Source organism: Poecilia formosa, unplaced genomic scaffold (genome assembly GCF_000485575.1).
Source record: "Poecilia formosa unplaced genomic scaffold, Poecilia_formosa-5.1.2 Scaffold46, whole genome shotgun sequence".
In the NCBI taxonomy this organism is placed as follows: domain Eukaryota; kingdom Metazoa; phylum Chordata; class Actinopteri; order Cyprinodontiformes; family Poeciliidae; genus Poecilia; species Poecilia formosa.
In genome coordinates this window covers 121,117-135,931 of record NW_006799985.1, presented here as the reverse complement: position 1 = coordinate 135,931, position 14,815 = coordinate 121,117, and the positions used below count along the sequence as shown (strand labels likewise).

The following is a 14,815-nucleotide window of genomic DNA, read 5'->3' as shown; positions in this document are numbered from 1 at the left end:
TTTTAAAGGGCCATCAAGAGTTCACTTTCTAATCCTTGATATTATTCCAGTTGCATGTACACGCACTAACATCAATAAATATTATTACAATCTGGTTTTGATTTTCTGTATGAAAATATAAACTGAAAGGATGGAAAGCAGCTTCTGCAAAACGTTTCTGCTAACTGTAGATTGGAGAGTTTAAAAGTTCAAAGTAGCTATGACAATTGTACAGATCACTGTTAAAGTAAGTTTCTTATGCGTTAAATGAGGTTACTATAAATAAGTTTAACACTCTTCCATCAGCATCATGCATAATCATCTAAAGAAATGAATATTTGAGAGTCCAAAAGAAAATCCTGGTTCACCTTATATGCACCCTCTAATTTTCATAAATTTTATAGATTACCACTCATTTTTGATCAGATTTTGTTTTGGCAATAAAGTCTGGAGATACTGACAGAAACTGGTCATAAAAGGTTAAAAGAAAATAATAAAAAATATATATAATAAAAAGTATGAAAAGTTACATTTATTAAAATAAATCAACTCCAGAAAGCTTTTTAGTTACTGTCTTCATGTGTCACATCAGGTAGCATAACAACCCAAAGACCTGGTTCAGCAGAACAGCTGTAGGATGGATACACAGTCCCAAGGAGAGTATAGCTTTTAGAAAGCTAAAGCCAGCTGGGCCTGAAACCACATCCTCCTACTAAAATCAAATTGGCAAAAAGATTTGTGTTTGAAGCAAAGTCAACCTTCCTGATTGAGTGTGAAGTGAGAAAAGAGAACTATTGTAATAACGGCAACCAGGCAGGTACAGAGAGAGGGCTATCAGTGTCCCTTTGCAAACAGGTCCCGTCATTAAAGAACAATACAAGTTGGACTAAAGTTGTCAAGTCTCTGATGAGAGAAAAAAACTGAAAAAGTTTTAGTCTGGAAAGATTTGAGAGTAAAACAGTGACTTTGAAGTGACTGGCTCAAAGCACAAACAGTCTGAGAGAATCATCCATTCATTAATCGTTTTTACTTGGATTAACTTGCAGGGATGTTGTTGTGCTGGAGCCTATCTCCACTGGTCACCAGGGAAGAGGCCAACTATGCACACACACAAACACACACACACATACTGACATCCAAGGGCCATTTAGAGAGACCGGTTAACCTAACAGTAATGGTTTTGGTCTGTGAAAGCCAATTTTCCCTTGATTTGCTTTGATTTGTGACTGGCTGTTATTCTATTCATTAATGCATTAAAAATTCTAAATCCCACCACTTTAATTCTATAAACACATCAACCAACACAACGTGAACTTTTTGTGTTTATTAATAAAATTAAACAAAACTTAGAATCACATACTTTGGTTCATTTATGGGGTATTCTAATCATTTCTTCCTTTTTTGATGGATGCTGAACTACTGCTTCAGTATAAGAACCTGCAGCACCTTTTGTCTCTTTTAAGTCTTATGATCCTTGTTAAAAACAAAACAACATTATCATTGACCAGTCAGCCTTTAAAGAAAGATAGAAATTAGTGATGGCAAGGAAAATTCTGATCAGCACAACTCTGAGATTAATTCCCTTTAAACACCATATGTGTCACAAAGACTAAAACGGTTCATTCAAATCAATTTAAGAGACACTTATTCCACTGTATCATTATCACAAATACCTAAATGAATACATACAATGGTTAGGGCAGAAAAGTTCAGGGGGCAAGAGGCAACAAACCATTCACTGTGAGGAAAAAAATAACATGACACTGTAGCAGTCACTGAACAGTAATTGAGATGCCTGTTCATGTAAAGAGCAGCCAACACCAGAAAAAGAGAAAGTCTAACCAGAGCTCTGGAGAAGCTCTCTAAGGGGAAGTGTGGGCGGTGATGCTGGCACAACGCTAATTTAACCAAGGAAAGCCTCTCTGTTCTTTCTTTTTTTTTTTATTTCCAGGAGCTTTTACATTCTCATCTGACAATGTTTGACTTCTTCAGGCAAGGCTCGGCTCTGGAGGCCAAAGAAACGGCCCTCAAAAGCGGAACCTTTACAGAAGGAACAGTATAATCTGTGAACACTCCAAGCAGATCCCAGGGCTGACAACATAAAAACAGTTATGCCTGTTAGATAAATTAAGCTGGGATCACTAGGGAAATAATCGTAGGAGTGGACCTGAGACAAGACCCTGTGAATTTTATATCGTCAATGCTTTGATTTGTAATGCTAGTGGAAAAACGAATAGTTTAAATCTCCATAAAAGAAGAGTAGCTATGTCAAGCCTCTAAAAGAAAAGGAGACAAAACAGAGAAAAAAAGATTAAAATTTTAGAATCATGTTTTTTCATCAGCAGTCAGCTAGTTTAAAATGCTTGCTCTGAAAATACACAACAATGCATGTTTTTAAACCGTGAGAAAGTTTTGAGAAGAATCATCTGATGGCATAAAGAATCAAAACAACATTTATAAAAACCCTGGCCCACTTGGTAAATTTATTATCTGGAGGAAGAAGGTCAAGATCTAGCTGAACTTTGCAGCTTTTCTCACTGTCCAGAACTGATAAATAAATAACACTGTTAAATATAAATGTGCTGTAGATTGAAGGACAGTTAAGAAACGGTACCTGATTGTCATGCAAATCCAGAATACTCAGTTTGTATAAGCGTTCCAAGCAGCAAATTTTATGAATTCTGAAAGGAAAATTCAAATATTAGATGTATACAATTTAAATGTCATCAATTCTTTTCAGATTTTGTCACATTATAGTCGCAGATTTCAGTGCAGGTTGTGTAACAGTCCAAAGTTTGTGAAGTAAAAGAAGATAGCTCTAATTTTTGTTGTGATAAATCCAAGGTGTGGCAAGCGTATGTATTAAATTGTACTTAGTCAATACCTTTTAGAACCACTAATCCAGGTGTGTTATACTCTTCATTTTTTGATGATAGATTAATCAGTGGTCTGTGAGAACTTCAAAGAGTAATATATTGTTTTATAACCCAGCCCTATTTCAAACTTTTCCATACTTTATCCCTAACCTGTCTGGTGTTTTCAATTACATTCATGATGCTGTATATTCTCTAATGCTGTCTAACAAACCTCAAAGGCCTTCACAGAACAATTACACTAAAATTAAATTACACATAAGTAGGACTGAAGGGAATGAATATATATGTGTGTCTTATGTTTCAGATTATCATTTGTAAAACATTTTGTATCTTTTTTTTGTTTGTTTTGTTTTATTTTACCTCTCAGTACTGAACTAGTTTTAATTGGTTCATTACGGTGAATCCCATGAAAAAGATCTAAGGTTTTTTTGTTCTAATGAGAAAAAATGTGAACATCTTTTGGGGGATAAATACTCTTGCAATGCAATGCAAAATTAAAACTTTCAGTAACATACAACAGTTGTATTTTCTATATAGCCTGCTTAGTAAATACTAGGACATTCTGCATTTTACTTTAAACTGCAGAAACATTTGTCAGGTTATATAAAACTTGGGCAAATTTAACAGTGTAGCACAGTTATTTTGATAATGTATACATTTTAAACAGTCTAAGATCATATTTATTGGCTCCTATTGTGATGACCAACCTGTTCTTCCCCAGCATGAGAACCCGGAGAGAGCTGAGATGTTCAATACCATTCATATCGGAGATGTGATTATCATGCAAGTTCAAGATGGTGAGCTGCTGCAGATGTGACAAATGCTGGATCCTGGTAATTAGATTGTGCTGTAGGTTGAGAAGTTGAAGTTCTTCCATAAAACCCACTTGAGGGAATTCCTCCAGGCAACGCCTGGATAAATGAAAGGAATATATTTAGCCAGATTTGGCATCCACAACAGCTTTTACATTCAGTCATTAAAAAAAACACTTCATTTTACTTCACTTCCAGATTCCAATGATCTGATACTTCACAACACATTGTGGTTGAAAGAATCTCTTGAGTTCATAGTTATTTGTTGGACACTGGGCACAGCAATTCAAAGAGACTATGCTGCTCCCTGGTGGCAGCCTAGGATATGTTCGCCATAAGCTTTATCAAAAAATGTGAGTACATCAAAAAGTGAATATTATGTGAATTTTTCACATGCAAACTGAAACATTTAAAGTGGTCATGGTTGTTCATTTTGCTACTTATGGCTTAATGAAATCCAAAATACAAAGATTTATCTGACTCAGTAGCAGAGCATCCAACCATATTAAAGTTGAGCAGAAGGAAAAAGTGTAGTAGAATATGCAGAGGAAATGGTGGCTAACAGAGGTACAAAGTTCTCTTTTCAGATGAAACTTTATTTTCAGAGAGACTGTTTTTTTAAAGCTTTCATTGTCAGCCACAATAATGTACGTTTGTTGAATGACAAAAAAAAATACATTACTTTCAGTACTCAAATTGCAATAAATTTCCAATGATATGGTAATGTATAGAGATGCGCCTATAATTTCTGCAAATTACATCAGAGCCAACCTGACCTGATTAAACTCAGCAATAACGGACATGACAACAATTTGAGGAACTGGCGGTGAAGGTAATTAGAGCTGCAGAGGGATTTAAAATCAATCACTTCTATAATTTAGAATGACTTTCAGCTAAATAAAACACATCGGAATGAGAATAGCTCAATAATAATGTTGGAAATTTTGAACAGTACCTGTCCAAGTCTATGCGATGAAAACTGGCAGCAGAAGTTATCTGGCTGCAGGTGAAACCCGAAGAAGCGCTGTAATTAAACCCTTGAGAACCTAGCAACATACACATTAAAAAAAAAAAAAAATCAAATACTGTATTTTAATAGCATCTAATCCAAATACATAAAGTATGCAGTAGACTTTATTGGTACACTATACAAACATGCTGGAAAATGTATAATTATCTGAATGAGTTTTAGAGAAAACAAATTGTTGCATTTACCTACTGGCTTGAGATGCTTTAGACACATGTGATGGCAAGTGATCTCTGCACTGTGAGGCATTCTGCTTAATCTGCCTCTAGCTTCATTTGGACAATGAGAAACTGGAGCAGCACCAGATAGCCGTACTAAACGCTGGGCAGAGTTGTCACTGGCAACTCTGGTGTTATTGTTGGAATGTAACTCGCTTTCTTCAGACAACACAAAGCAAAATGTAGAAAACATTAAAGGGCTTATCTCATGCAACCTCATGTCAAATCCTAATCCTAATATATTAGGATTCCATCAGGACATGGAATCCTAATGTATTCCATGTCAATACATTAGGATGTCAACAAATTGTATTAATTTAGTTTAGTAATTGAATTCAAAAAGTAAAATGTATGTATTACATAGCTTCATTACACACAGAACAATATATTTCAAGCATCTATTTCTGTTAGTTTTTAATGATTATAACTTACTTACAGCAAACAAAACCACCAAATCTTATTTAAAATACAAAAATGTTATTATATGCTCTACACAATCAAAGACTGTTCCCTTAACAGCTGTCCAGCAGTCAGTCAATGACGCACGAAGGTAAGCCACAAAAACCCACTGCTGAAGAAGATGACTGTTCACAGAGTGCTGTATCCAAACATATTAACAGAAGGCTTAGGCTTATGCAACAGGCCGGTCTACCAAGAAGTTTATGAGAAATTAAATGCTTCCCTCTGCTGATAAGCTTTATGGTGATGCCAACAGAACTTGGCACCTGCCTAAACTGATAAACTGTCTACCTGCTCTTGATAATAAACACTATGACTTTTGGCCAGTAAATTTACCTGACCTAAACCTCAGAAAGAATCTTTTTGCATTTTTGGATTTTGGAGAGAAATGTACAAAGTTTACCTGGGTTGCAATCACCACCTGTCTGTGTGGCACTGATGTTTGTTTGTTTATTGAAATCTTGAGAATCAGACTGAAAAACAGTAAACATAAGTTGTCACCAGAAACGAAGCACTTGAAAAACACATGCAATACTGAAATAAAAAGTACTTCCAAGAAAATAACAAATAATATAGATGACCGTTTGTGCAAAGGATTCAAGCAGTGACTAATAATTTTACCTTTTCAAAGTATTAGAACGTTTTCAATAGTACTGGCTTATTTAAAACAACCCACCTTTCCCATTTCAAATGAACTTTTTTGTGCTTAACAGAAAAATAAAACTGAAAAGCCACTAACACAAACATCTTTCAAACTCGATAGTGAATACTGTATAGTTTAATCTGCTAATTAATTTTGTATCATTCAAAGGCCGCAACACGTGATTAATTTATTATTTTTTTAGCCGACTAATCCAACATATTTGTCCCTGTCATGTCATTACTTACCATCGTTTGCAGCTTTCCCGCAACCAGTGTTTTGGCTGTCATCAGGTGCAGCTTGCAGCTGTTGATCTGCACAAAGGACCAGTTTAAGTTGAATTAAACTAAACGCGCACATTTGCTATCGATATATTTTCCACAGAACATAACTTTAGCTTACATAGCTCATACTATTATCGCAAAGGGCAAAGTGTTACAATTCATAGTATTTACCATAGGAGTAAGTAGTAGACATTTGTCGCTGACGTTGTTGTGCTGTTTTCTACCACCGCATCTGGTTTTCCCGTTAGTCAGTTCCGACTCCATTACTTGTCCTTAAGTTAACTTGTAACTCTACTTTGACCGAAGAAAACGATTTTTTATTATTATTATTTTAACAACGGAAAAGTAAGATAAAGGCCTGTTTATTTGCTAAAATAAATACCTGAAGCGAAAAAGTCCTGTTTCTTAGAAGCTGTTACCATAGCGACAGCTGCGTTAGACTTCCGGTGTAACTTTAAAGGCCTCCTTATGGAAACAAATGTACGTTCCCTAAAGGTTAGGGCCATTTTATTTAGCTTTGAAATGGCAATTCCAATATAATATACACACCCACATAAGAAAGAATTAAGATACCTAATAGATCATACTTATTTTGACACTAGGCGACTTTAGGCAAGGCAACTTTATTTATATAGCACCTATCAGCCAGACAATTCAAAGTGCTTGAACAACATACAATAATAAAAAACATCACCTGCCAGCATGCCTAGGTGGGTCCCCTATGGGGAAAAGGAGGGCAGACCAAATGGGTCCCATATGGGTTTGCCCATGTAGGGCCACAGCCTACCTGGGCCCTACATGGTCAAACCCATGTAGGGCCCATGTAGGGCCCAGGTGGGCTGTGATCCTACATAGGCAAACCCATGTGGGGCCACCGTGGAACCCGCAGAACCCCATATGGGACCCACATGTCAGCCCTCCTTTCCCCCACATGGGGCCACCTAGGCATGCTGGCAGGGAAGCAGATTAAAAATAGACAGAGTAAATATTACAACATTTTAAATATAATTTTAAGTGAATATAATCAAGAATTTTAAAAATAAGCAACTACAAATAAAAATGTTTTTAACCTTGTTTTAAATAAACTCAAAGTAGGAGCAGTCTTACAGTGAGCAGGAAGTTTATCTCAGTGTTGGAGCATAAAAACTGAAAGCTGCTGAAACACAATTTTTTTTCTGTAAATTAATATTATTAAATATATAAGGGCTTACAGTCAGCTATATTATATGGCACCAAAAGTTAATAATATCATACAAATTTTAGATGTCATCTTTTTGCCCTTAATGTCGCTGTCTAGCCCAGGTTCATGACAATCAGACAGCATTGCACCTCAGAACAACAAGTGAGATCAAATGAATTGTGTCGTTTGTTTTCAGCCCCTTTTTACCCCGGCAATAATAAGCAGTTGCTGAGAACAGACAAGTGCAGATTCATCAAAGGGACATCCCACACACTGCCTGTCACAATCTATTCATGAAGCCTAGGCTGACACATGTGATGGGAGGAGATAATCAACTGTATGACTGACAGCACACGTTAAACTAAAATGTCAATTTTATCCTAATATTTTTGGATTTGCTGCATAAATTTAAGAAGCTTTTAAAACGAGTGCTCAATAAAAGGCTTTTTTTTCCCTGCAATCAGCTTATTGAAAGGGTCCTTGTGCATCCATAACATTTTTAGACAAAATGCTGTACTGTTTATCATAAAAATATGCACACCGGGACTTGTTTTGATCAGTCATAAAAATGTAAATATAAATGGGCTGTTTAAACACCCCCAGCTCTGATTTGTTGGCAAGTAGCACAGCATGGATCCTGCTGAGACTGATTGAAGACATTTGGATGTAAGAAAAAACAAGGTTGTTATTTATAGATATTTTCATAAGTGAAGCATAGGTAAAGCAAAATCACAAACTTTTTTTTGACTGCTGAAAGTTATTGTGTTAGTGTTAGTACTCACGCTGCATAAATCCATTGAGTTCCCATTGCCTCAGTTTTATGGAAAAAAGCCAAAGTTCTTAATGTGAAACATTTCAATGTGAGGAATTTTAAGGCCGGATGCCAAGACTTGCTTGGTTCAGACAAACAGTTATGCTCAAGCCATGCCTTTAGAAATTACTTTGATACAATACTATTCAAAATGCTAAAAGTAAAGGGGTTCGTGGGTATTCTGGATTTATTCTTGTCACCGCATTATCAATGTAACTAAAAGGTATGGTTACTAAAAACACAATCAGTTATTAAATTATATGTTTGCGTTGAATCTCTGTGAAATAAATAGGATGAAGTGAGTTTAAATTTTCTCTAAACCAGAATTCAATGTGACAATTTTCATTAGATGGTTGGAAAAAGCTCTAGCCTTTCACTTTTTGTGTTTGCATACCTGGTAGGTTTCTTTTATGCCCAATGCTATCACAAGATGAGAAAGATAACTTACTCTGCCGACTAATGAGTTTCTCTTTTTATAGGGTTTCTCTTTTGATCTTATTCGGATGTCACTTCTGCATTTCTTTCTATGGGATTTCTTAATTTTTAAAATTTATATCAAGCTATAAAACTTTGATGTAATGCCTCTCCAGAACCACATTGTTTCTTAAAAAGGTTTATGTTCTTAAAAAGGGCTATATCAAAATCTAATAGGAGTATAACTTACTTGACAACTTTGGTTAATTCTTATAAGCTTTCATGACTCTTTTGTGCATAGCATAAAGAAATTGTCATGTTGAGGTTTATAAAAGACCCTAGATCATCTTTGTGGTAGTGAATGTTTAATAATAAAGAACAATTTGAAAAAAGGAGATTTGTATAAGAAACAAGCACAGAGTAGGCAACAGCAGAATAAATGAAAGAGGGAAGCTTAAATACTGGGAGTCCTGATCGCTGGATGAGAAACAGATGGCTCATTGGAACTGGTTGTAGGTGTGAAGGAAGAGCAGGGAGTAAACAGGCAGGCTGAGGGAAAGAGACTAAGAAACATGAAGGAAGCTGAGGAGAAAGTAATATGCAAAGGAAAATGGTTTAACACTATTAAACCCAATAATGCACAAATAATGTAATGTAAGAACAATCAATGAAACTAAATATGACAACTCCTTAGCAAAACATAGAAAACTTCTGTAAAGGTTTGGTTAAAACTTCTGGTTTTGTTGTGCGTCTTGATTGTTACTCTCCTTTATCTGGCCATTGTTTACCAGAGGCTCATGTCTACAAGCAAAAGTGACAGAAGTGATGTTTTTACAACATTTTACCTGGTGTAATTTAAAATATTTTTGTTCATATTAAGTTGTTTTTCCTCCTTTTAAGCCTCAGACAGAACAGATTTATTTTACCATGGGAATGACTGTTTAAATCGTGAAGGTTTTTCAGTGTGACAGGTAAGGTTATTAAAATGGCACTCACTCTGATGTCCATGCCGAATTAGTGTCTCACACTAATCTTGATTTGCTGCTTATCCAGCAGGCTTCTCTGGTTTTACTGAGTCATCGTAGCATGTAAACCTCTGTTAGTGTCTGTGGGGTTGCACTGCAGTACTTTCAACTCAACGCAAACATCAACACAGCATTAGACTGCAGTATACCAGGCACTCTCAATGTGTTTATGTCGAGGATTAAAAAACAAAACAAAAAACACCATTTTCAAATGAAAAACACTGTGATATGTGGCATATGTGCGAGTTGAGAAAGGGTTGATTAAAACACTAGAAAGTCATTATGCATGTGCATTATAATAAATGATATATGAAAGACTTGAAAAAAATATTCTGTAATTTTAAACAATATTATTTTAAGATAACATTTTATCCCATTTTTATAAGCTACATTGCAACCATTTACTCAATTTAATCATATAAGACATTGTAGAATCAAGATCTAAGGTTTATTCACATAAATTAGTGTAAATGAGACTTTTAAATAATAACTGGTACCTAATGAAGAAAAATATCTGGAAAAGCTTCAGAGGTCAACATTGATTGTTGATTGCTGATTGCTAGAGATGTAAGAAAAGTTAAGGTGGTCACCCTAAGAAGAAATGGGACTCCAACAAGAGGAAGTGGTGTAGAAGGTTCAGTATAATTGTAACTGTACTGCCTTTGTTCCCTTTCAAAGTTTCACAACTATTCTTTACAGTGTACAGCTCAAAATATCTTAGATTTGATCTTTTACCCACTAGAACTGGTTTTCTCCAAGCCCCTTCAAATTAACCAGCCAAATTAAACAGTTTCAAAAATATTCTCATCCTTTTAAAATAATGGTCCAAGTCATTTTGTGCCATTTTATTTATTTATTTTTGCCTTTGAGAAATAATCATCCTTTGGTAAGAGATGTTTTATTTTTATTTTTTTATTTTTATGCCAAAATCACCTTTGGCAAAAGAAAAAAAAAAAAAAAAAAAAAGGCTACTTTGTTATTTTTGGAAAGTGATGACTTTAGAAAAATATTGCAAGGTGAATGCCCTAAAAAGCAATGCATCAATGCCTGTCACTATCTGTTAAGCCTTGAAAGGGAATCTTATCATTTAGGAAAACAACTAGTCACCTGCCTTGTGATCAGTTATCATGTTTGAAGTGATAGCTTATATAAATATTAAAGTACATCTAAATGAGGTGTCTTTATTAATTGGCTGTCTTGCATGACATTGGTCTAGTGGCGTGATACAGGCACATGTGGACTGCCAGTGAGGTCCTGAGGCTGGTGACAAAGAAAAAATCTCAGAACCCACCAAAGCTCCTTCTCCACAGGCGTGGCTCTAACTGGTTCTTCCTCAGTCAGCTGCAGTCATGTGCGGGTCCTCCCAATTTTTTTGGAGCCACCTCAAGGGTTCTATACAAGCTGGACCTGTCGGGGTATTGCATGCAAGAGATTTGATTGGCAGCAGACTACCTTTGATTACCACATGGAATCTGTGACATAGTATTTTGTAAGATGGTGACCTTCATAAAGATAATTCCATGCTTGAACCTTGAGGTCCAAAGCTTTTTATCAATTGTGGCGGTGTCAACTGGACGGATGAGATACGTATTTCAGAGAAATGAGATCAGAAACAACAACAGCTCTGCGTGTTCACATCCTGCCCACATCCCTGCCCATATCCACTCCCTAGTACAGGACATACTGCCAATGGAGACACACCCAACTTGACTAGAACCGAAGCAGACATTAACTGGCTAGAGAGAGATTTGACAATGGAGAAGGGGCTCAAGAAAACTTGTCCAGTTGGGTCAGAAGATAGGCCTGATCAGCCTTTCAAAAACTGGTTGCACCACACATTATGTTGTGTTTGTCTGTTTTTGTGGAGTGCTGGTCATTTTTTCACATTGTACTTTTGTTGTTCTTGTCATTTCCTATTCAACAATGAGGAATCTACTGAACTAACCAGGCAAGAAATTTATATCTACTAGAAGAATGTTTTGTACCTGCTGGCAATTTAGGATAATTGCCAGCAGACAATAAATCCTATACATTGTCTACTGTAATAAATTCATGCATATAACCCAAACAAACTGTGAGGACTGGGATGGGCAGGGTTGTCCACTTTCAGCCTCTTTTTCCAGTTATCATGAGGGATCAATTATGAGACTGAATGATTTTTGACTCAGAAACTGGTTAGTTTATGAAGTGTTGCGTATTTTAGAGCAGCTTATTCAGTTGCACAGATTTAACTGATTAAAACAAAACAAGGCATGCCAAGAAATGACGTGAAAGTCTTCAAACAAGCTAGCAGGCTGTCATGTGGTTTGAGGAGATAAGTAGGAAGCAATCACCTAAAAGCCTGTAGGAAATTTGCTGGAAGTTACTTTATTACACCCAAATCCCTCTCACTTTCTTTCCCACCATGTTGCATTGTACACAGGCTGGAGCAGTGTATGGCATGTGGTGCAGAAAATGACTCAGGCTGCCCACCAGCTGCGAGCCCAGTTTGGCAGTGGGGAGGAGCAAAGCTACTTCATGCAGAGCTGGCAACAGCCAACAACACCGGTGTGGGGGTTGTGTAGCCATAATGGAGAGAAACAATGTCAAGCTGTTGAAATAAAGTTCAGCATCAGATTTATTGGTCATGTGTGTGACACATAACAGGAACTTTGCTCTCTCAAGTAGCACAATGGGATAAGGAATAAAAAATGTTAAAAATGAAAGAAGGTAAAATAAATGTAGGAAAATTGCAAAGGTAAAAAATCAAATCTGTACTATTCACTGTCTTCCACTTAACAGAGATAAGGGTCACGGGGTTAGCCCTCAATGGTAGCAAAGACATTCGTATCTCATTCTTGTAGGCAATTCTAAATGCAGTGCCATAAAAGCTATTTGCCTTCCTGAAGACTTCTTCTGTTTTCCCTTTTTGTCCAGATTTAAATCTGATTGAGATGTGTGGAATGGCCTTATAAAGGGTGTCAGTGTAAAAATAAACCTTCCAAAATTCTATGCAAATCCAATAAAAGACTGATGGGAGTGGGATTCTGACACTGTGATCGAATTTCCCTTTAACACAAACACTTGACAGCAGTTGTTTCCCCTCAAAAGTGTCCAAAACAGTTGATAGGTTTACAGGGCAATTACTTTTATGAGCCAGGTTTCTCTGGATGCTTTTTTTTTCAATTAATTAAATGAAGTTAATTGTGATAGTACAATTTATTTGAAACATTTAACAGGAACAAAAAAAGCTACATTTATGAGAGGGCAAATACTTTTTACAGCAACAGATGGAAGTTGGAGTCATGGGGGAACATGGTAAACCACCAGACGGATTCAAAATGTGCTATTAGTGCAAACGCCTACACCTCTGCAGCCACAAATCCATACATCGATCAGTGTTCAATACCTGCTTCATCTCACAGGGTCTCAGGAGGGGTTCATGTCTATGTTCTCTGTTCCAGATCAATGTAGAAAGAAACATGTAATTATACACAGGAGACGCCAGCGTAGCTGGAAACTTTCCACAGAGGAGATGTTAAACTGATCACCTTTTAAAAAAAAGGGACAGTGGATGTAATGCAAATATATCTCAGTTAATAATATTAATATTACAATATTTTCTATTGGCACATTAAGTGGTGTAACAGTCCTGTTTCCTAATATATTATATAATTATGGATTATTAAATGTCAATTCCCCATTAAATTTAACCAGTCTATATAAATGATTTTATCTTTCCATCAGCCATTTCTATGTACAGTTTAATGCACATCAATGTATTTTTATAGAAATTTTAAATTATTCGTAAGAAGAAACATTAAAGTTTACAAACAGCATAGAAATCCTCTTTTTAAATTACAGAGATGTGAACAAAATAACATACCTTGTAGCAACTGGTGTGCTTTTTTTAAACATATTTGAACACATAAATGTGTTCAAACATGTTCAGACGTGTTCAAATGGAAGACAGAAGCTTTTGATTCTAGTGGGGAATTAAAAGAGTTTGCCAAATAATCTAAAATCAGACATTTAATTTTTCAGAAGCAGTGTGTGCAAGTAAAGGACATTCAGAACAACTGCCTATATGTCCTGCTTAGGCAATCCAAGCAAGTTTACATGAAAGCAGGCCACAACATGCTAAAACAGGACTTCAAAAATGTAATCACAGATCAGGGTGTCGTAAAAATGCATCCCTATAGAACGAGAAAGAGAATGCACAAGTTTAATGCTAGGTGTCCTAAACAAAATGTAGACACAAACTAGGACACATGGAGTTATGGTTTTTAAAAAGCTAGATCTAAAATTTAATTATTTGGACACCAGAACAGAAGACATGTTTGGCAGACATAAGGCATGGTTTAAGGATGCTTTGCTGCAGAAGGATCTGGCCAACTCACCGTAAAAAAAAAAAAAAAAAATCCACCATTAAATCTGAATTAGAGGATGCTTGTGGAAATTGTGAGACAGCACAGCAAATTCACTCAGGACTGGCCCAGGATTAAGAAATGGAAAGTCCTGGGATGAGTTAAAGCCCTGATCTTGATCTCATTGAGATACAGTGGGGTGGCTTCAAACTGACTGCACATGCAAGAAAGCCCTCAAACAGATCAAATTGAAACAAATTAGTGTAACATCTTACAGCTGAAACTAAGGAGAGAGGCAGATTTATGTTAGAAACTGATGGATGACTATAAGAAGAGTTTCACTAAAGTTATTTCAACCAAAATGGGCTAACCCTACCTATTGGGTATTATAGTAGGGTGTCATAACTTTTTTCCTCAAGAAGAACATATGCTTTGTTACTATCTTCTATTTCATTAAAAATACATATTTTAGATTTTTTTTTTACATGCAATAAAATTGCTTTCTGTTGATAAAAATTTTAATTATGCATTGATATGCGAGAATTTATTGATCAAGAACTTAAACTTGGATGGATTAATTATTTCTTGAAAATGACTGAAAATTACAACAAGAACAAAAACCACTGTTTTTGTTCTTGTTGTTTTTGTTATTAAATAACTGTTTTTGTTATTAAAGTCATAAAGTCATACATGTTTTTACATATTTTTAAATATAGCTATAGTTTGCTATTTTTGATTGATATA

General features: G+C 35.8%; 1 protein-coding gene across 3 annotated transcripts in view; it reads right to left on the bottom strand.

Moving 5' to 3' along the window:
- Positions 1-6,756, bottom strand: part of LOC103138049 (leucine-rich repeat-containing protein 49) — a 32,245-nt gene extending 25,489 nt beyond the window's left edge. Inside the window, exons 1-8 of one of the 3 annotated variants that reach the window (XM_007552118.2) lie at positions 6,678-6,756; positions 6,467-6,589; positions 6,260-6,325; positions 5,775-5,844; positions 4,883-5,071; positions 4,623-4,713; positions 3,563-3,766; positions 2,594-2,660 (exon numbers count right to left, since the gene is read on the bottom strand). In XM_007552118.2, coding sequence (XP_007552180.1) covers positions 2,594-2,660; positions 3,563-3,766; positions 4,623-4,713; positions 4,883-5,071; positions 5,775-5,844; positions 6,260-6,325; positions 6,467-6,559 — 780 coding nt within the window. In that variant the 5' untranslated portion in view covers positions 6,560-6,589; positions 6,678-6,756. Of the gene's footprint in view, positions 1-2,593; positions 2,661-3,562; positions 3,767-4,622; positions 4,714-4,882; positions 5,072-5,774; positions 5,845-6,259; positions 6,326-6,466; positions 6,609-6,677 lie in introns of those variants that run through there. The other 2 variants (XM_007552117.2, XM_016671559.1) reach the window with 2 other exon arrangements.
- Between the last annotated feature and the right edge of the window lie 8,059 nt (positions 6,757-14,815).